The 23,404-nt window shown below is 35.0% G+C and overlaps 2 protein-coding genes across 4 annotated transcripts in view; one reads left to right on the top strand and one right to left on the bottom strand.

Moving 5' to 3' along the window:
- Positions 1 to 17,071, top strand: part of SLC6A14 (solute carrier family 6 (amino acid transporter), member 14) — a 27,805-nt gene extending 10,734 nt beyond the window's left edge. The window contains exons 7-14 of one of the 3 annotated variants that reach the window (XM_005879918.2): positions 749 to 889; positions 9,075 to 9,303; positions 10,135 to 10,260; positions 11,372 to 11,490; positions 12,021 to 12,120; positions 12,363 to 12,472; positions 15,295 to 15,462; positions 16,850 to 17,071. In XM_005879918.2, coding sequence (XP_005879980.1) covers positions 749 to 889; positions 9,075 to 9,303; positions 10,135 to 10,260; positions 11,372 to 11,490; positions 12,021 to 12,120; positions 12,363 to 12,472; positions 15,295 to 15,462; positions 16,850 to 16,996 — 1,140 coding nt within the window. In that variant the 3' untranslated portion in view covers positions 16,997 to 17,071. The remainder of the gene's footprint in view (positions 1 to 748; positions 890 to 9,074; positions 9,304 to 10,134; positions 10,261 to 11,371; positions 11,491 to 12,020; positions 12,121 to 12,362; positions 12,473 to 15,294; positions 15,463 to 16,849) is intronic. The other 2 variants (XM_014528075.1, XM_014528074.1) reach the window with 2 other exon arrangements.
- A 2,970-nt stretch (positions 17,072 to 20,041) lies between these two features.
- On the bottom strand, positions 20,042 to 22,332 carry CT83 (cancer/testis antigen 83). The gene is made up of 2 exons (XM_014528069.1): positions 22,136 to 22,332; positions 20,042 to 20,917 (listed from the first exon to the last, which is right to left on the bottom strand). Exons 1-2 carry the CDS (start codon positions 22,208 to 22,210, stop codon positions 20,609 to 20,611), a joined length of 384 nt encoding a protein of 127 aa, XP_014383555.1. The 5' UTR covers positions 22,211 to 22,332; the 3' UTR covers positions 20,042 to 20,608.
- Positions 22,333 to 23,404: the final 1,072 nt, after the last annotated feature.

Raw genomic sequence — 23,404 nt, forward strand, 5'->3', positions numbered from 1 at the left:
GGCTGCGGGCCCCCCCCCCCCCCCCAAGTGCACAAATTTTTGTGCACCGGGCCTCTAGTTATATAAATAAGCATCTTATACATTGCAACGTTTAGTTTCAAAAGTGATCCTTGTTCTACAGGGTAATTATGTCAGGATTCCCCTAATTGGAGGAGATAAAAAACCAACTATATAATTATTCTCTTAAAGTTTGCTAAAATTGACTCAGAACTCGCATCTTATACATTGCAACGTTTAGTTTCAAAAGTGATCCTTGTTCTACAGGGTAATTATGTCAGGATTCCCCTAATTGGAGGAGATAAAAAACCAACTATATAATTATTCTCTTAAAGTTTGCTAAAATTGACTCAGAACTCTCTCAGCAAAGAATCCCTTTCTGAAAAACATTATATTTTCCCCTTCATTGTTTTATTTTTTAAACTTTCAGAAAGCATCATGGCAATTTCAGAGAACAACATGAAATTTCTCTGTGAGAAGTTGTATAGCATCCAGAAAAATGGATGTTTATGTGTTTGTAACTACTACAGTGAAATTTCCTTAAAAAGTGGAGGACAGGAATAACTGGATACTATCTTTGCATTCCTGGTATAATATCTAGCACATTCAGTTAATGTTAAGTTGTGATGAGACAAGCTGTTAGATCACAAAAATATTGTGAATATCACAGAGTCAGTGGAAACTTTCCAAACTAATGTTTTAATTGCACACTTTTGAAATGACATTAACTTTCTATTGTTTTTCTTGATAGGTGGTATATTTTACAGCTCTTTTCCCATATGTTGTCCTACTCATCCTGCTAATACGAGGTGCAACTCTGGAGGGTGCATCAAAAGGCATTTCATATTATATAGGAGCACAGTCAAACTTTACAAAACTTATGGAAGCTGAGGTAAGACAATTTGAATTTCAAATTATCTGAGAAGGTAAACCTTAAAAGCAAATACCAAAAATCTTTGGTTACAGATAAAAAGTATCATAATGTAGTAGCTTGCAAAAGATATACAGTTAAACTTATTAGTGTTTCTGTCCAATAGGATGTCTGACTTAGCTATTTACATTACACTAATGCTCTCTTATTGGAAGTGAGAATCATTTTAGCAATAGGATTCTAAAAGTTTTTTTATTCATATAACTGATTCTATTTGACCACAAAGATTTGGAGCTTATTAATCTGACAAATAATATTTCATGCATGAATACCTACAAATTGATGACTACAACCATGTGACTTATTGGATAAACTCATAGGAGATTTAAAGATTACAGTTGAAAGTTTAATAGACTAATATATATTTTAACTTTCTTCAAAAGTTAATATCCAAAAAAAGTAAAATCACATTTCTATAAACAAAATTGTTACTGTTACCAGAAACACAAACATGTGCCATGAATATGAATTGGGTAACCCTATTTTAACTTTGGTCCACCTCCAGATAATGGTTGTCTGTATCACAGGTACATAAATACTTTTATAATTTTGACTGTAAGGAACATTAAAAATAAGTGTAGTCTATACACTAAGCTTGTATTGATAAAAGTGAAATGCTTTCACTTTTTTAGTCAAATCTAGTAGTGTTTTCCCAAATGGATATTTGTTTTAGTTTGTTATGATGTTCTTTGTGCAACCATGCTTATTTCCAGTAATTGCTATTTTCTAAATACAGTCATACCTCGTTTTATTGCACTTCACTTGATTGCACTTCCCAGTTAATGTTGTTGTTGTTTTTTACAAATTGAAGGTTTGTGGCTACCCTGTGTTGAGCAAGTCTATTGGCACAATTTTTCCAACAGCATTTGCTCTCTTCATGTGTCGGTCACATTTTGGTAATTCTTGCAATACTTTGAACTTTTAAATTGTTAATATATTTGTTCTGGTGATCTGCGATCAGTTATGCTTCATGTTAGTATTATAAATATTTCGGGGTATCATGTGTTCTGACTGTTCCACCCACCAGCCGTTCCCCTGTCTCTCTCCCTCTTCTTGGGTCTTATTCTCTGAGACATAGCAGTATTTATATCAGGTTGATTGATAACCCCACAATGGCTTCTAAGTGTTCAAGTGAAAGGAAGAGTTGCACATCTATCACTTTAAAACAGAAGCTAGAAATGATTAAGCTTAATGTGGAAGGCATGTTGAAAACCAAGATACACTGAAAGCTAGGCCTCATGCATCAGTCAAGTTGTGAATGGTGGAACAAAAGGGGACATGTGTAATACTTTCAACACTAAAGATAAATTAAAAAAATAAAAAGTTCTTGAAGGAAATTAAAAGTTCTACTTCGGTGGGGCACAAATGATAAGAAATAAAAACAGCCTTGTTGCTGATATGGAGAAAATTTTAGTAGTCTGAATAGAAGATCAAAACATCCACCACATTCCATTAAGCCAAAGCCTAATCCCGAGGGAAGGCCTAACTCTCTTCAAGTCTATGAAGGCTGAGAGAGGTAAGGAAGCTGCAGAAGAAAAATTTCAAGCCAGCAGAGGTTGGTTCATGAGATTGAAGGAAAGAAGCCATCTTCATAACATAAAAGTGAAAGGTGGTAAAGCAGCAAGTGCTCATGTGGAAGCTTCAGCGAGTTATCCAGAAGATCTAGCTAAGATAGTAAAGGTGGTTACACTAAACGATTTTCAATGTAGATGGAACAGTCTTCTATTGGAAGAAGATGCCAACTGGGACTTTCATAGCTAGAGAGGAGAAGCCAATGCCTGGCTTCAAAGCTTCAGAGGACGGTCTGGTGACTTGAAGTTGAAGCCAATGCTCATTTAGCATTCCCAAAACCCTAGGGCCCTTAAGAGTGATGCCAAATCTACTCTGCCTCTGGCTCCATAATGTAACAACAAAGCCTGGAGGATAGCACATCTGTTTACAACATGGTTTATTGAATATTTTAACCCACCATTGAGATCTACTGTTCAGAAAAAAGATTCCTTTCAAAATATTACTGCTTATTGACAATGCACTTGGCCACCCAAGAGCTCTGCTGGAGTTGTACAATGAGCTTAATGTTGTTTTCATGCCTGCTAACCCAACATCCATTTTGCAGCTAAAAAATCAAGGAGTAATTTTTATTTTCAAGTTTATTATTTAAGAAAAACACATTGTAAGGCTATAGCTGCCATAGGTAGGTAGTGATACCTCTGATGGATCTGAGCAAAATCAATGGAAAACCTTCTGGAAAAGATTCACCATTCTAAATACCATTAAGAACATTTGTTATTCATGAGGAAGCCAAAATATCAACATTAAAAATATATGTCAACATTAACAGGGATTAATACCAATTATCATGGATTATTTTGAGGGGATCAAGATTTCAGTGGAGGGAGTAACTGCAGCTGTGGTAGAAATATCAAGAGAACTAGAATTAGAAGTGGATCCTGAAGACTGACTGAATTGCTGCAATCTTCTGGTAAAACTTTACCAGATGAGGACTTGCGTCTTATGAATAAGCAAATCATTTTCTTGAGATGGAATCTACACCTGGTGAATATGTGGTGAAGGTTGTTGAAATGACAACACAGAATATAGAATATTACATTAACTTAGTTGATAAAGCAGCAGCAGGGTTTGAGAGGATTGGCTCCACTTTTGAAGGAAGTTCTACTGTGGGTAAAATGGCATCAAACAGCATCACATGCTGCAGAGAAATTGTTCCTGAAAGGAAGAGTCAATCCATGCTGCAAACTTCATTGTCTTATTTTTAAAAATTGCCACAGACACCCCAACCTTCAGCAGCCACCACCCTGGTCAGTCAGCAGCCATGAACATTGAGGGAAGACCCTCCACCAGCAAAAAAATTACTAATCACTAAAGGCTCAGATGATGGTTAGCATTTTTTAGCAACAAAGTATTTTTTAATTTCCCCCCTTCCAGTTTCATGTTTTTTATTAGCAGGCTTTATTTTTTTTAGAACAGTTTTAGATTTTTCAGAAAGATCAAGCAGATCATACAAAGGGTTCTCATAGTCCTATTATGATTATCTTACAATAGTATGGTCTATATTTTATAAGTCACTCTTCAGTGATTTACCATGGCTCTGAGCACAAAATCCAGAGTCCTTGTGATGGTCTATAAAGTTCTGCATAACCAGGGCCTGCCCACCTCTCCAATGTCCTCTTGCTCATTTTTGCCAGAGAGGCCTCCTTTCTCTTCCTCACACATACCAAAATTGTTCCTGCCTCTGAACCTTTGCACATTTATTCCCTTTGCCTGGGATGCTTTTTAGCAGTGAAATATTTTACGTTAAGGTATGTACATTGTTTTTTAGATATAATGCCACTGCACATTTAATAGACTACAGTATAGTGTAAACATAATGCCTATATGAACTGGGAAACCAAAAATTCATTTGACTCACTTGATTGCAATATTCACTTTATTGTGTTATTTGCTTTATTGTGGTAGTCTTCAACAGAACCTGGAATATCTCCGAGGTATGCCTGTACTTACAATTTGGATATTTAATTATTTGCTATAGAAATTTTCTGGTAAGCATGTCAAATTTATTCATAGAATAAATTTGTTTTTATTCATGGAAATCCATCTTTTATCTTTTTGAAAATTGACGTGTCTATCTCTGGTCTTTGCTTACCTTTCTTGTGCCCAAATAATTTTCACTCCATAATCAACCACAAGAGCCCTAACTTGGTTTAGACCTATGAGGTTTTATGATTTTAATCTTGGAAATTAACATGCTTTGATGTGTTCACAGACCATCTGTTGATTTCTTTGTTTATTTTAGGCCTCTCATCTTTTAACATTGTTTGTTAATCTCTTCCCAACTCAAAGACCGTATTTCATGATGAATAAAAACAAAAATATGGATTAGATCCATTATCTTCTCTATATTAGGTTATTAAACAAGATAAACTGTTAATGCATTTTTGGAATGGTAAAGTGCTATATAAATATGACCACACACTTATTTAAATTATTGTTATTATATTATACTACAAGGGCAGACAAAAGTAGGTTTACAGTTGTAAGTACTCAAAACAGAGATCATAAATCTATTGTAACAATCATAACCTGCATGTCTTTTTTCATACAAACAACTGTAAACCTACTTTTGCCAATCCCTGTATGTTATTCTAGATGCAACATTTTCCCTAAGAAGTGGAACATTCATTTTCTTTCAACATCATAACGTTGATCATAGTTGGAAAGTCCTTTCCCTATTCTTTAAGTGGCTTTTACAAGACTCAGATCACCTGGGCTTTACAGTTCCTTGAAACTTTCCTGAAAATATTCTACGAATATTTTATATTGGTCTGTGTTTCTGTGTCTGAATTAACTCTACTTTCTTTATTTTTATTGTTGACACTGTTACAGATATCCTCATTTCCCCCCACCCTTTGCTCTTCTACACCTAATCCCCACCCCCCCTTTCCCTCTGGCATTCACCACACTGTCCTCTGTGTCAATGGGTTATGCATATATGTTCTTTGGCTAATCCAGTCTGCCCCTCTGCCCTCCCCTCTGGCGGCTTTATAAGATCAGAACTAAACCTAATGCTTTTTGTGAAACATAAAATTTAATCCTCCCACCTCCCCACTGCACTACCTCCACTTCTTTTTCTTGGGGTTTGCTGGCAATTAGAATTTTTTCTTAGATTTTTAAAATTTCTCTCTGGCCACAGAGCATGGGATCATAAGTATATATTTTTCCTTATCACTGATTATGTGATCTCTATTGAGATCTCTAGAAGAGTAGAGAACCATACAAATGTATAGCCAGAGGGGTCTTCAGTGATTATTTTACTAACTCATTTTACAGTGATAATATTGAGACCCAGAAAGATTCAGATTTAGTTAAGTTTAGACAGCCAGTTTCTGCATCTTGAATTAAGATTTCCTAATTCCTAAAGCAATGATCCTGTATATAGCTATGAGATTGGTAGGCATGGGTATTACAACTATGTTTGGGATTTAGCTTCAGTGTTCTTTACAACCTTAGGTAAACATTATGACTCACACCTGCCATACCATTTCCAGCTCCCCCTAATTCACATATGAAAACATAATATCAACTAAAAGAAGCTGAGACCAACATAAGCATGTTATTTATCTTTTAATATATACAACTGCCTAAGAAAAAAGAGAGTACTTTATTTATAACATATTTTTATTATATCTAAGTAAAATAACCATGTTCTATCTATCTATTCATATATTTCCTACTGGCTTCCTGACATTATAAAGCAATGATAGTGCAATAATAATCTAACATCAAGCTGTATTCTGAAGACCTGGTAATATTTATTTTGCTGCCTAAAAATTTTATTTCTATTGTAATTGAAAATAGATTATATACATTTCAGGGAGAAAATTATTGTTTTTAACTTCCATAAACAACAAGTATCAATTTATGATTTTTTTCATAATAACAACAATAGCTACTATTGAGCATCTGCTAATTGCTTTGCATGTGCCTCACATCATTCCTAGGATACATTAAAATTGTTACTTTTGCCATTTCCATTTTATAGATGAAAGAACAGGTTTAAAGATGTTAAATACATTGAAGTCAAACAGAGTGGGAGTTATTGGATATAAACTTCATTCTTTTTGACTCCGGAGCTAGAACTCCTACTCATCCTGTTATATTGCCTGCTTTCACTGATGAGTCCTGTTTTCAGATGAACTAAAAATTAATTTTGCCCAAGTACAGGGTGTTCCAAAAATGTATACACACTTTAACAGCTGATAGCTCAATTGATGTTTCTTTCTTTTCAGATTTAACCCATTGGAATTAATAATCGGTTAAAAATGGGTATACATTTTTTGGGGCACCCTGTATATACCGACTCTATTATTTGAAATCTGCACAATTAGATTTTTTTTCTTTGGGGTAATGTTATAGCTGCAGAATTTCTTTGTTAAATGGATTTATCTAGATTAGTTTCTAAGATTAATTACTGTCCTTTAGCAAATACATAGGAGGGGTAATTGTGAAATAATAAATGGGTAGGATTAGATGAAGAATGGGGATGCTACTTAAAGTGATGAGACCAGCAACATGAGGCTCTAATCAAAACATGGAATGAGGGCCCTAGCCAGTTTGGCTCAGTGAATAGAGCATTGGCCTGCAGATTGAGGAGTCCTGGGTTTGATACCAGTCAAGGGCATTTACCTTGGTTGCAGGCTCGGTAACTGGCCCTGGTTGGGGCATGTGCAGGAGGCAACCAATTGATGTGTCTCTCTCACATTGATGTCTCTCTCTCTGTCTCTCTCCTCTCTCCCGCCCTCCCATTCCACTCTCTCTGAAAATCAATGAAAAATAGCCTCAGGTGAGGAGTAACAACAACAACAACAACAAAACACATGGAATGAGAGAATGGGGTGATCTAAGGGCTGCCTCAATGCATCATCATTGTTCAAAAATTGCCTAGAACTATCCTTGTTAAGAATTATGTTTTTATTGTTTCCAAATTGATATGTAAGAATTCCAATACATTTCCAGCACAGCTGTCTTTTTGGTGGAACTTGAAAACTGATTTTAAATTTATGTGAAAGAGGAAAAGGCAAAACAAAAAACAAAACAAGGTGTTTCTGAGGAAGTGAGGCACACTTGTCTTACCAGATATGAAGCAATATTATAATGCTATAGGTATTAAAATAGTACGGTGTTAACATAGATATAGACATACAGACCAGTGGAAAATAATAGTAATCTCAGAAATATTAATGAGTATATGGAACTTGATATGTGGCAGAGGTGGCAATGAAAATCAGTGGGGGAAAGGATGAACTATTCAATTGTATAATTGATATCCAATTGATATAATTGATAATATCAATTATCTTTGGAACATTGATATGTCATTTGGAGAAAAATGAATTGGGATTTCCAATTTAATATGCACAATATAAATTTCATGTGAACTGAAACCTAACAATATAAGCAAAACTTTAAATCTTTTAGAAGAAAATATAGCATAGTATCTTTATGACCTTGGGTTAAGGATTATTATTTTAAGGATTATTTTTTAAGTCAGATAAATCAAGGACAATACAAACAGGCAAGGATGAACAACCTTAGCTACATTAAAAGAACAACAAAATCTTTGTTTCATTTAAGAACACAATGTTAAGAGGTGAAAAAAATAAACCACAAAGTGTCAGAAAAAAATTTAACATATATATAGACAAAGGTTAGAATCCAAAATACATTATATATTCATAGAGATCCAATAAGGCAAATAAGCCACACAAAAATAGCAAAAGACATGAACAGGAATTTCACAGAAAAAACAACAACTATGGAGTAGAACACATAAAAACATGCCAAACATATGTCATTAGGGTAATCAACTCTCACTTCATAGTCACTAGATTAGACTGTATTAAAAATTCTGACCAATGTTATAAAAAATGTGCAGGAATGGAAACTCTCATAACCAGCTACTGGAAGTGCAAAGTGGTACAACAACTTTGAAGGATAATTTGGCAATATTTAGAAAAGGGGAAGATTCATATACCCTATGACATCACAGTGCCACAACTAGGTATGAGGACACACACAAGAATATTCACAGTTACATTGTTTCTAATAGCAAAATACTGAAGAAACTGAATGTCCATCAACAGGATAAAGGATAAAGTGTGGCATACACAGTGGGGCAATACAGCAGTAAAAAATTCTGTCATTTTTGACTTATAAAATTGAAATACCTCATGGTTCAAATTGATAAGGGATAAATTTCATACAATACTGACTGAAAAGGGAAGTTGTATAAGTTAATATGTATTAAGAAAACTTTTCTATAAACTCAAAAACATGCAAAGCTAAATGCCATTGTGTTTAAGTTTACATATTTATGTAGTAAATATACAAAGAAAAAACAAGAAAATGATAAACACAAAAGTCAGGATAGCAGTTACCACTGGAGGTGATAGGATTAAGAAGGGGGAAACTGGGTCTTCAAAAGACTGATAACATTTTATTCCTTAAGCTGAGTAGTGGGTACTTGGGTGTTTATTTCATTATATTTGTTCATTTGTATATATGAAATATTTTATGCAAATGAAAATTAAGAGTGTGTGTTTTAAAATATCAACTTATTTTCTCATAGATTTGGAAAGATGCTGCCACACAGATATTTTACTCCCTTTCAGTGGCTTGGGGTGGCTTAGCTACTCTATCATCTTATAATAAGTTCAATAATAACTGCTTCTCAGATGCCATTGTGGTATGTTTGACAAACTGCCTCACTAGTGTGTTTGCTGGATTTGCTATTTTTTCTATATTGGGACACATGGCTCACATCTCTGGACAGGAAGTATCTCAAGTTGTAAAATCAGGTATGGAATGCTATATATTATTAATTTTTATTAACTCAATGTAGTTCATTTAAGCAATACTAATATATTTTAGAGAAATTTACTTAAAGCACTCAAGATTTAGGGTATTGCACTTCTTATTTCATCTTATATACTTTGGTTATTTTAAGGATGAGTAATTCTTAGATGATTTGAGAAAATAAGACTATACCAGGGAACAATTTAAGATTTTTTTCTGAATTTTGTTTAGTTTTTAATATGAATTACTTCCTGCACAATTATAAGTATCAGAAATCATGATAAGCACTTTACATGCATTATCTTTATTTGTGTGTATGCATGTATATAAAAGCGATTATATATATATGTGTGTGTGTGTGTGTGTGTGTCTACAGTATTGATCTGAATTTTAAACACACATTAATATCATATAGATAGAAACCCAAGTGACTTTGCCCAGCTGTGTCCAACCTGAACATCATTTGGTTAATGATTCTTTTAGAATTTCTAGGGTAAGATAATTTAGGTTCCTGGAGTTTAAGAAAGATATTATTCTTCATCAATCTTAAAAAAAAAATAGAGTCAAAATCAATGAAATAATTACGATTTCTTATATGAGAAATGTACCATTTCTAAAATTGACCTCTCTAGCTTAATTCACATCATGGATTCACATCGTAACCAAGTCAAATCTTTTTAAAAGTGAAAGTGAAATAGTTGCTAAAAACATAGTTCATGGATTGTGTTACCAAATTAGAATGAGATTTTTCTAGTACTTTATTTTGAAAATGTCCAAATATGGGAATTTTTTTGGCAACTAATTTAGATTAAAATGTCATGCATTTTTCTTAGGTTTTGATTTGGCATTTGTTGCTTATCCAGAAGCTCTAGCCCAACTCCCAGGTGGACCATTCTGGTCTATATTATTTTTCTTCATGCTTTTGACTTTGGGTCTCGACTCTCAGTTTGCTTCCATTGGTAAGTAAGACTCCCACTGTTAGCCTATCTCTTTTATATTGTACTCATGTTTCTTCTACTTAAAATTATCTTTTTCTTAACTCTTGTTGCTCCCCTAGGTTTTACTCTCAGAAAAATCTTTCTGAAAAATTTTTAACTTAAATTAAAAAATAAAAAGTATTCATGAATCAAACACCCAAAGGAACAAACATTAATATGTTATCATATTTGCTTCAGATATTAAAAAATGTTGATACATAGACATATAGGTCTTGCTAATTCACAATTTGTTGCCATTGTGACAGGCAACTGGATTATTTCCAGTTTTTAAAACTTACACAAACTACTGCAATGGCTATTCTTGCACATGGCTCTATGTATTCATAAAAATTTTCCTTAGGTATACACCAAAAAATTCTGAAACAGTCTTTATTATATCGTCTTCTTACATAAAACATTTTAATAGTTTACTGTTTATGGGGCAAAGTCCAGCCTCCTCTAATTGACTTTCAAAGCCCTCAAATATTTCAAATATATTTCTTAATCCTTTCACTCAAACACCCTTCTACTTTTAGCCAGTACCCTGTTTCATGAACACTTTCTTTTTTTCTTTTTTAAAGGTTGGTTTTAATTTCTTAATATACTGATATGAAGTTCAAATTCTTCTATAAGATTTTTAGATTATTGTAATTATTTGTATAAAATAATCAATGATTGGGTTTGGTGGCTTATGGGAATACATTTATTTCTTAACCTGGAAGGCCTTTCTGTATCCATGTTATTTATTCAAATACTCACCTTTTTAAAAAGTTGTATTAGACTTCTTCCTTCCCTATAACTCTTTCAAACTACTTCAGCCCCCAGGGACCTGTTACCTTATAGTTGCTACCAATGAAACACTTTATAAAACAGACTAAAAATGACAAATCGAGCTGCCTTTGATTTTTATCAGAACCGACAAGTGGTGACTGCCAAATTGAAAGGATCTTAAGGGTTTTTAAAAGCTACGATTAAGGCTAGACTATTTTCTCAATATATATTTGTAAATTTCATTAATAGAAGTTGAATTCTGTGATTAAACTTATTGACAAATGAGTTGACATATAACATGCCATTTTTCCCTCTTCTGAAGAAACAATTACAACAACAATTCAAGATTTATTTCCCAAAGTGATGGCAACAATGAGAATTCCCATAACTTTGGGTTGCTGCATGGTTTTGTTTCTCCTTGGTCTCGTCTGTGTAACTCAGGTATATTATAGTATTTTTTTCCATAGACAAAATATTACTTGGAACATACTTTATAATCTCAATGAGAAAACCACAGTTTAAGAGAATGTTTAATGACAAGTCCAAGTCTGACTTGGATCAAGGTTTTCTGAATTTTAGTTCAGACTGTTTGCCATTATAGCACAATTTCAATAAGTATATTTTGCAGAGGGGCAGGAAGCTCACTAATGAACAATTTCCCCAATTACAATAAAGTTAGAGACTTTAAACATACACTATATTTATTGGCCACTATTACAGAATACACATATCATTTTAATAATTAACTATTCTAAATGCTTTTTTCCAAGTTACTTCATACAGAAAAAAAGATCATTTTTGAGATTTAAATCCATATTTGTGTTCACGTTTGAAAACATTCCTTTTCACATTTTTGGCAGAGGTGAAATCAAGGAGCATATGCTAAAATAAAATTAATAATTCAATTTGAATGCTTAATAAATCATAAAAACAATTAAAACTATACTTATAAGTAATTAATTTTTTGATAGGCTGGAATTTACTGGGTTAATCTGATTGACTACTTCTGTGCTGGATGGGGCATTATGATTGCAGCTATACTGGAATTAATAGGAGTCATCTGGATTTACGGTAAGTGGTAACTCTTAGAATTACTCTTTCTACTAAAGTAATTTAGTTTTATTCTTTTCCATTGTGTGTATTATAATAGTAAAGTATAATATAACTGGTAAAATATAGTATAAATAAAATGTAAATGTGTATCCTTCATTGCTGTAGTATAGGAAAATGTTCAGACAAAACTTGAGGCCACAATGATTAATGGAGGAACATATGAGCAAGGACTGAATGCACTCTGTTGGTTGTTTTGTTAGGAGGGAACAGATTCATTGAAGATATAGAAATGATGATTGGAGCAAAAAGGTGGATATTCTGGCTATGGTGGAGAGCTTGCTGGTTTGTCATTACGCCTATTCTTCTGATTGTAAGTATTAATATTCCACGAATTTAGTATAAATAATATATATTTAAACATCTCTGAGATAAAATTGAAAAATAACTCACATTGAAGACAAAAAGGCAAACAAATGTCATAAATTAATGATTTTTCAACTTTTGCTTTATGACTGGTGCCTCCAAGTTGCCTAAATTAAAATGTCTTTGCAGTATTATTTTTGAGCCCATAGGTTTAAACATTTACTATTTGAGAAAATAGACAGGCTCCTATAGACTTAAAATTCCAACATATTTAAGAATTACCAGTAGGACAAATAAAAATAAATCATTCATTTTTTCATTCTATAATAAATATGCTAGGTACAGAAAAATACAAATATGCATATAACCCATACTCTAAATATACTAATTGCTAAGAATCAACAAAGATTCCAATGCATATTTTTTTCTCTTTATGGGAGGTACTTAGTATATGAAATTACTAAAAGAAACTCACCTGTGTCAATAGAGGCAACAGTTTATGTTAACAAATTCAACAGTTGCTATTTTGGAGCTGAGGGAAAGCAAAATATGTCTTCTGGAAGACAAGACATATAGACATACAATCTATACTAATAAAAGGGTAATATGCTAATTAGACTGGACATTTTCCGGACATCCTTCCGAACAAAGCCATGGCGGCAGGAGCTGAGGCAGAGGCAGTTAGGGATGATCAGGCTGGCAGGGGAGGGCAGTTAGGGGGTGATCAGGCCAGCAGGGGAGGGCAGTTAGGGGGCAATCAGGCTGGCCGGGGAGCAGTTAGGGGCATCAGGCAGGTGAGTGGTTAGGAGCCAATGGTCCTGGATTGCAAGAGGGATGTCTGACTGCAGGTATTGGGCCTAAACTGGCAGTCAGACATCCCCTGAAGGATCCCGAATTGGAGAGGGTGCAGGCTGGGCTGAGGGACCCCCCCCCATGCACAAATTTTGTGCACCAGGCCTCTAGTCTTTAAATAACAGTTCAGGGCAGTAAAGGCCGAATGCCAAAATAACACATAATGAGATGGAAATTACTATTGACTAGAGATAACGGTGGATGTGTGGTGGTTACTAAGCTTCATAGAGGATGTGTTCCGGTTCTTATTGCCTCCATGCTTCAAAGGTTTTCCTACAAAAGGCCATTAAATAACTTGATCTAGAATTTGTTTCACATCTGAAGTATGTTTGTTTTTAGAGGGAATTAAGTTGTGTGTGTGTGTGTGTGTGTGTGTGTGTGTGTGTGTGTGTGTTTAACATTATAAGGTCAGTTTTAAATTGTGAGCAGTTTAAGACTAGATGTGTTGAATTAAAATATTTATATGCCCCATATTTTTTGCTAAATGACTTTGACAGTGCTACTAAATATTGTTTGGCCTTTTTGACAAGTCTCCATAATAAAATAAAATCCTTATAAATTTAGAAGACCTAACTAGTCTTTTAGCCAGCCAACTTTGATTACATAAATTTGACAACTGAATTTATCTATCATCTATCTTCTATTATCTATCTATCTATCTATCTATCTATCTATCTATCTATCTATCTATCATCTATCTATCTATCATCTATCATTTTAATCCTCACCTGAGGATATGTTTTTATTGATTTTGGAGAGAGAGGAAGGGAGAGAGAGAAAGAGAGGGAAAAATTGATGTGAAAGAGAAACATGGATTGGTTGCCTCTTGTACACACCCTGACCTGGGTCAAACCGGAAACCTTGGTATGTGCCCTAACTGGGAATCAAACCCACAACCTTTTGGTGTATGGGATGATGCTCCAACCAACTGTGTCACCGGTCAGGGTGACAACTGAGTTTATTTATAAATGCAAAGGTATTAAATATTAAATGACATACATCATAAGCCATTTATATAAAGTTATGCATATTAGACTCCACTATCCCTTATTTATTCTCTTTTAGCTATGTAAAATTATGGTAAGTGTAAAATATATTTAAATTTCTGTAATTAACTTAATCTATTAAATTGTAAAATGAGATTTGAATATCTATTTTATAAAGATTCTTGTATTCTAAATACATTTAAACTAAATTTAGAGGAACTACTAGGTGATTTTTGGTTTTGATTTTGTTTTACAGATTTCTAAATACACAATTAGTTTTAATGCTGCAACATGTTTTTTAAAGGCATTTTTTAAAAAACGTGGCCTTAATGTGTTTCAGTTTTAAGATTCAGATTTCACTGTTTTGCCAAACACACATTGAGCTTGTTTTTTTCTCAAGAGGCTGGAAGTGATGTGTGCTTTGGTAAATATATATGTAATACTAGTAAGTGAATGTGTGTGAGCTTGGGTGTGGAGTAAGGGATACTCTGTGCAGTGAGAAATAATAGAAATAATTGCTAAGCAAGGAGCATGTTCACTAAAGTGTATTTTACATTCTCATTAAATTAATTGATATGCTCGCTAGCTAATGGTTTAAAATAAAACCATGCTATTATAAATAAAAGTTATAAGTCTGTTAACAGAATATCTCAGATATTATTTTACTTACAGTCTGCTATATTTTATGGTAAAGTATTTTATTGAAATACATGTTGGACAAGTATTTGTATTTTTTATAAATATGCGGAGGTGCTAATTTTAATCTATTCAAAGCCAAATATAAGTCATTTAGATTGGTCCACTTAGTATTGTTATCTTCTGGCTAGTTATCTGATTATCTTAGTTGCTTGAATGTATTTTCATTGTAATTTCTTTTGATAAATTATTTCTAAGGAATGGAATCAAATTGCTAATAATTAGTGCAATTGGAATCATTAGTGCAATAAAGTCTGATCTTTAGCATTGTCCTTTCATATGTTAACTTTCACAGACAATATTTATCTGGTCACTGGTGAAATTTAATAGACCTACTTATGGCGAAATTCCATACCCGGACTGGGGAGTTGCTTTAGGCTGGTGTTTGATTATTTTCTGCATTATTTGGATTCCAATTATGGCTATTATAAAAATAATTCAAGCTAAAGGAAACATCATTCAAGTAAGTACATTATTTGTTCACCACCCCAAATCAAGTGTCCTTCCATCACCGTTTGTCCCCCTTTTACCCTTCCTTTTTTTTTTTCCTTTTACCCTTTCTTACCTTTCCCCAGCTCCTTTACTTCTGGTAATCGCCATACTGTTATCTATGAGTTGTTTTTTTTTTGGGGGGGGGGGAAGGGTTTGCTTAATTTCTTCACCCTTTTCACCCAGTACCCCCACCCCTCCCTCTGCCAGCTGCCAGTCTTTTCTCTATATCTATAAGAATGTTTCTATTTTATTAGTTTACATATAGGTGATGTATTATAGAACTGTACCCCTGAAAGCTATATAATTTTATTAACCAATGTCACCCCAATAAATTCAATTAAAATTAACATTATTTGTACTTCATTTAAAGCACTATGATCAAACTAAAGATTAACTTACCAATATGTTGGTAATATGAGCTTATGACCATGAGATCAAATTAATCACTCTTTCCATTAGGCTACTTCTGTATCTGAGACAAACATCCATTACTATGTGCATAGCATTGTATTACACTATACATATATTTGTGTGTCTCCTTATACTAGACTATAAGGTCCGTTAAGAAGAAGTCTTGTCTTGTTTGTTGCTGTAGCCTCAGGTGCCATTAGAGTGCTTAGCACATAAGTTATCATGTCTACACTTGTACTAAGTTTTCCTGAAAATGATGCAAAAGCAAAGCAAATGACCTTTTTTTGTGTTATATCTATAATCTTCACTTGTAAAACCTGGTCTGAAAAACAAACAAACCCACTCTGTTTATAATATATATCCTAATAGAATGTTTATACTGGGGAAAGCCTGGTAAATTATCTTGAATCCAAACTAGGTCCTGAGTCACCCCTCTTCCTTGGAGGCCTAGGGGGATGGAGTTGATTATGACACATCATTAGGGCATAGGGCAATAATAAGGTAGGCTCAGTAGTCAGATTTAAAATATATATATATAATTTCAGAGAGGAAGAGAGAGAGAGAGTGAGAGAGAGAGAGAAACATCAATGATGAGAGAGAATAATTGATTGGCTGCCTCCTGCACGCCTCCCACTGGGGATCAAACGTAACCTCCTGGTACATAGGTTGACACTCAACCACTGAGCCATGCCAGCTGGGCTCAGTAGTTGGATTTAAAATAAATATCTAAGCCCATTCAAGAATGGATCTAGATTGTTTTACCCTGGAACTCCCTTTCTTTGGTTCTTGAAACTTTTCAGGTATACACTGGTTTAGATCCCCACCAAACAGTCACCCTGAGGCTAGGGCAAAGAAATTTAACATTCTAAAAAAAGTACTTTGATATTTATTTACAGATTGTAGCACTTAAGTTCTAAGACAGCTTTCCCCCCCCCCCCTCATTTCAGCGTATTGTAAGCTGCTGCAGACCAGCTCCTAACTGGGGTCCATACCTGGAACAACACCGTGGGGAGAGATATAAAGACATGGTGGATCCTAAGAAAGAGATTGACCATGAAATACCTACTGTCAGTGGCAGTGGAAAACCAGAATAAGTTCTAATTTTAAAAAATATGTGCTTGTGCAATGTGATTATTTTAGAGAAAATTTTTATTTATTTGTATGTCAATTGAATAAAATGTATATATTATGTTCATAATAGTATAACAGCTATTTTTTCCCATTTAAGCAGGAATGTAATATAAAAATGTTTAGCAATGTGCCTATTATATTTCTTTTTAGATGATCTATCTGTATTAACACACACATAGCTGTCTCTATTTCACAATAACATTTTTGTACATTTTACCATAATATATTGAAGGCTTTAATTTGAGCAGGTTATTTAGAAACTAGTTATATTTTCTATTGTACAAGTTTTATAATATTACTTGTTTATATTTTCTTGTTATACAATCTTTTATTCCCCATAAAGCTGGGGAAAATAAATCAGTATATTTAAAAGAAAGTATTAAAATTGAAGGCCTCACTTAATTAGAAATGGTATACATATATGGAATAAATGGACTGTATATATCACATGTGGATATAGTTTAATACTTTTGATCCAAAAATGTCTAAAAACTTTAGGTATTAATGGCTAACTTTTTCTATGTGAACGTAGTAGTTATGTCCTTTATTTACAAATAGTAAAATAAGACAGAAAAATAAGGACCCTGTGTACAGTAAGTGATAAATCTAGAAAATAGAAACCAGAATCTTTAAGTACTTCCTTCCCCATATAATCTCTTCCTTAGGTTATATTTGGAAGAAAAATATGACCCATCTAATTTCTACTATTTTAGAAAATTAAGAGTAGTTCATTGTACTCTCTGAAATCTAGCTGTAATTTCAAATAGAACATGGAACAAACTATGAGTGAGGAAATGGCTTCAATCAAATTTAAAAATTTATGTTGTAATATATTGTTAATAGATCAAATAGAATGATTTTGTCTTATTTGAATATGTTACTACTTATGGGTGATAACTTGTTTACATCCTTATAGGAGAAATTTGTTAAACTTGTCAAGAATGAAAGAAACCAAATTAGAAAGTCCTATGTCCCAGTTTCCTTACAGAAGATAATGAAAACATATTACATCATTCATAGTTTTTTACAGTGATAACATATTATTGACAATTGGTTGAAACATCACAGCCTAGGATGATGAACATTGCCTTAATATGTAAGACATTTTTCAACTATTTTTAAAGTTTTTAACCTGGGCTTCAGAGAACATATGGAAGGCAGCAGGAAACACACCAGGTGTTAGACTGGTGGGGGTCACACTGGTCCTGGTTTCAACAACCTCGGTACTTGAGTTCTGGCTAGGAAAGAATTCAGAGCCAACACTTATTTATTTATTTATAAAATCACAGAGATGGAAGAAGTAATTTGTAGGAGAAATGGGCTTATGAAACAAGTTATAGAGGTAAAGGAAGGGCCCTTGGAGTTTGGGAGTGAGGAAGGTAATGGTAAGTGCCTGGGGACAGGGAAAGGAGAGGGGAAGGCAGGGAGTGCTCCCAGGAGGGAGAGTGCACTGGGTCCTCATCCTAAAGGTTTTAAGGGTGGAAATTTTAGGGGAGGTTCCAAGGGAAGACTTTAACAGAATAATTAGCAGCTTTCCAGGTGTTTCTTTTCAGGGTCTAGGTCTCCACTGATTGCTTGGTTGGCACCAGGGCAAGGGGTCATTATCCAATGCAGCTGGTCCTGAGGTCAGCCATGGGGCCACTTGTCTGGTTTTGCTGCTTTTCTGGGCTTGGAGCTGAAATGCAACTGAGGCCTAGATGTTACCTCTAGGGAGGAAAGGTCAGGGGGTCCAAACTGCAAGACCAGCGATATGCTAGGGGAGGAAAGGTCACCCTGGGGGTGAGGTCCCACCCTACGATTGTCCTTTGCTAGGCACCTGGGGCTTTCCGCCCTGGTGCCCTTCTGTACCTGGCCCATCATCCTTGCTCTGCTCATGTCTGTCTAACTGCCTACCACCTAAGTAAAATGATAGGCAATATTATTCTATGTGTATGTATGCATGCATTTTTCTAAGGAAAGTATCCATAATCTTCAACAGAATATCAAAGAGATCTGTGGCTCAAAAGTTTAAAAACCATACATACCACTGCTAGCTTTTCTTCTTGGCAAGTAATAAATAAAAGGAATAATTTTAAACTTTAATTTCTTATACATTTTAAATTCATTTTCTTCCTTTAGATTGAAGATTATAGGAGTAAGGAATTAAAGCATTTTTAAATTTATACTAATAATTGGTTTTGAGAGGAGTGGGCATGTAGGTAGGTAAGCAGGTAGGCCTGTAATTGAATGATCTCAGTGAGTTATGTACATACATATAAGATAAACTCATCTTAGATATTTTGAGGGTTTTCTTTGAGGGAAGGTAGGTCAAATGCTGTTAGTGAATTTCCATAGATTGTTAACTGAGTTACACTGGATTTTATAAAGTATTATATGAAATAGATGGGTGACTAGAGCTTAAAAGTACTTTATTCCCTTAATTTTAATCCATATTATACCACAGGTATTCTGCCATTATATTTTGATGCTATTTGAGGTGTGGATTTTTTTTTATCAAATATAAAAATGCATGCTATTTTCTATAGGTGATTCTTGCAATTCAGGAAAGATTTAGTTACATTTCTAAGGAAATGTATACTAATAATAGAGGAATATGCAAATTGGCCGGGATGCTGTCAAGTAATGACCAATCAGGATGGGGGAGGGGCTCGGGGGAGAGCTCTCAGCATACCTGCGCTGGCCTGGGTCTGAAGGGAACAAAGAGGAAGGGAGAGCAGATAGGCAGTTAGGGGGATCAGGCCAGGAGGGGAGCACAGATAGGCAGTTAGGGCCATCAGGCTGGCAGGCGAGAGCAGTCAGGGGGATCAGGCCGGCAGCGGGGAGCAGTTAGGGTGATCAAGCCAGGAGGGGAGAGCAGTCAGGGGGATCAGCCTGGCAGGGGAGAGCACTTAGGGCCATCAGGCCGGCAGGGGGGCAGTTAGGGGCATCAGGCAGGCAGACAGGTGAGCGGTTAGGAGCCAGTGGTTCCGGATTGCGAGAGGGATCCCGGATTGGAGAGGGTGCAGGCTGGGCTGAGGGACACCCCCAACCCTGGGCACAAATTCTGTGCACCGGGCCTCTAGTAATATATAATTGGCAGTGGGAAAAGGATGATGGGGAAGAAACCCCCTTTAAGAGCTTACTACAAAGAGTAAGAATGTGTCTGATTCTTTTCACGGAGGTGTAAAGCACAGATCTTAACAGAGTACCTGGGTGCTCAATGACAGCTTATTATTACTACTACACAGATTTCACACAAAAAAATAGCATTCTGCATTAATGGAAAGTGTCCCATCAAATCCATTTACTTTAATGTAAACTTGGAGACATGTGTGGAGCTGTATTGTAAACTATTAGGGAAAACCATTTTTCACACAAGTGAAATTTAAAATCACTATATCTTAACTAGATAATTTTCCTTCTCTATTGTGCTTCCATTCTTTCCCCAGTTAAATATATATTAGCAACTTCTAATCCAATGTAAATAAGCAAATTGATAAATATCTGGATTTTGTATCTTACTTGGCATCTCCTCTTTTAAAAATAAACTATTTGGTATAAACACACACAATCAAATTAATCCACTCAAAGTGCCTTTAATGATTGACTTCATAGTCAATACATTCTATACACATGCCAGTGGAATTAGGGTCAACTAATGCACCATTTACATCCTCAGTAACTAGGAAATGTTCCAATTCAACAAGCTTGTACTCTGCCATCCCGAGATTTACCAGGATTAGTTTCTGGATGACGACTGATTGTGGAAAATTAACTAACGTATCCTGAGAGAGATTGCTGATTGTAAGACTGTTAACAGTATTGCGCTTAGTTGACCAAGTAGAAGAGGATGATCTTACTAGTACAAAAACAGTTGAGTCTGATGATGACATTTGACGGTTTCTCTGTAAGAGAAGGAAATCACACATATATAGTTTATTGAGTTTAGCAATTTAAAAATACTACCAAATAACAACATGCTTAGTCTTGGTTAGCAAAATCAACTGCCTGTGCTCCCCTAAGAATTAGAGATTAAAAATCTGTTGAAGATCCAGAGACAGAGAAGCATTGATCAGACTGTCAAACCCCAGAGGGAAGGTAGGGGAGGGTGGGGGTAAGGGGGAAAGATCAACCAAAGGACTTGTATGCATGCATATAAGCCTAACTAATGGACACAGACAACAGTGGGGTGAGAGCATGAGTTGGGGAGGTTGGGGGAGGGTTATGGTGGGATAAGGACACATATGTCATACCTTAATCAATAAAGAAATTTTAAAAAAGAAATAAATGTTCTTATGGTAGTTGATCAAGTTCAATGCTAGAAATATCTAATCCCAAATGAATCTTAAACCCAAGAATTTATTCACTGTGCTTGAAAAGAAAGATGGTTTTTGATCTGAGATATCTTTATGAGTTTAATAAAATACTCTACTTATAAATGAAAAAAAATATGTTGAATGATTACATTGATTTGGAAATGTGATATTACCAAACACAGACTGAGAGGGAAAATATTTGAAAGTGCCTTTTAATGCTAAAATGCCATGTCCTTGCCTTACCTTTCTTGGGCAGTCCAGTAGGTCTGTATTTGGACTCAGTCTGACCCTTACTTAAAAGTACTTCATTTGCAACTTTAAATATCACCAGGTATATCACATTTTGGCTTGAATTATTTGTGAATGCCCCTAAAGTTCTCATAAAGATGGCTGAAAAGGAAAATACAGGGGAGGAAGAGGAAAACAGAAACATAGAGGCAGTAAAAGCCAGAGAAGAGAAGGTACAGATTCCTAAAACAGGAGGTAGTGGTGGAGAGTGGGCACTTTAAGCTGTACTTTTCAAGTGGATAAAAAGCTGACCATATCACTGAGTGACTTGGGTTTTTTTTTTCTATAACAAATCACAGCTGTCAAATCAGGAGTCAAGATGAGAAAAGTGTGGGGGGTAAAGAATAAACATCTGGGGCTCTATCAAGAGAAGGGGAATGAGGTGACCTTCCCTTACCCTTATTGTACCATTTTACTATTTTTTTACTTTCTTATACAACTCCCACCTCCACCCCCCACCCACCACATCCATGTATTCACCTAGTTTCATCTCTTTCCAATCTCTCTTACACCCTTTACCTGAAGCCGGTCTTTCCAGGAAAGAAACACGTAGGCGAACAAAATACCACCAATCAGGAGCAACAGGATACACATGGCTCCTCTTCGTCCTCTTCTATCTCTCTTCTCAGGCACTCAGGGGCTACTAGCCACTGGAACTCCAGAAGCCCCTGGCCAGTGTAATGGTCTTCCTACACTGCCTGGTGATACTGGGATACGCTTCAGCGTCCCGCCTTATATACTGGAGGGCACGTGACCTCACAATTGAGCATGCACGTAGGAGAACGATGTCACAATTTGATGACGCATAACCCACCTGGGGGAAACCAGGCGGCGAGTAAGAGCCATATGGGGTGAGTTCAGATTTCCAGGAAGCTGAAACATGATAGAGAAGTACAGACACCAAATTGGCTGGTTAAATGTAGTATTTTAAAAGTGCTCTTCCCTCCTCTCTTTCTTCTTTTTAAAGATATGTCTTTCTCTACTGCAACTACTCCACTATTCATTTAAAAAAACAAGTTAAAAAACAAGATAGAAATGTACCGTAAAAAGTAATTATCCACAAATTATAAGACTTTGTCAGAGACCTCCTCCATGCTCCCATTCCTATTTTAGGATTCACGCCAACCCTATAGAATTTAGATAATTATGTAAATTTGTGTTACTGTACAGTTTAAAAAAATAATTCAACAGTCATGTCCCCAAATAATTCTCACACTATTTTAAGCTTTAGGTGTTTCTAATACTGTGAGTACTTCTGGAAATGCAGAAACAGATTCAGGCGTTAAGTAAACTCATTTGAAACTAATACCTAAATCCACAGAGTTTGAGTCCAAAGAGAAACTCTTCCATTCCCTCACCTTCATCCCTGGCCCTGCAATCTTTCTACCTCCACTGGTTGACTTATGAGCATCAAGTATTTCATATTTTCCACCCAAGGAATTGAACACTATGTTTGGAATAGTATTCATGAAAACTAACAGATACAGAAAACATTGTACTAAACAAGTTAGAAATGTTCAAGAAATTCAGGTAAATGTACAAGATGACACTGAACTATAAAAAAGCCAGGATAATCTCAAGATGAGTGTCAAACTGCAGCTCATTAACTGCTTGGGGAATAACTCATCTTCATATAGATAGGATGGAGAGGAATTATATGTATAAACTTTTTATACCAAACTTATTTCCCAATTATGAGTTCAAAGCTTAAAAGATTTATTTATTCAATAAGTATTTATTATATACCCAAGCAAAGGTTAGGCACTGTGATGTATTCTGGGAGCATGA

Source organism: Myotis brandtii, unplaced genomic scaffold (assembly GCF_000412655.1).
Source record: "Myotis brandtii unplaced genomic scaffold, ASM41265v1 scaffold613, whole genome shotgun sequence".
Taxonomy (NCBI): domain Eukaryota; kingdom Metazoa; phylum Chordata; class Mammalia; order Chiroptera; family Vespertilionidae; genus Myotis; species Myotis brandtii.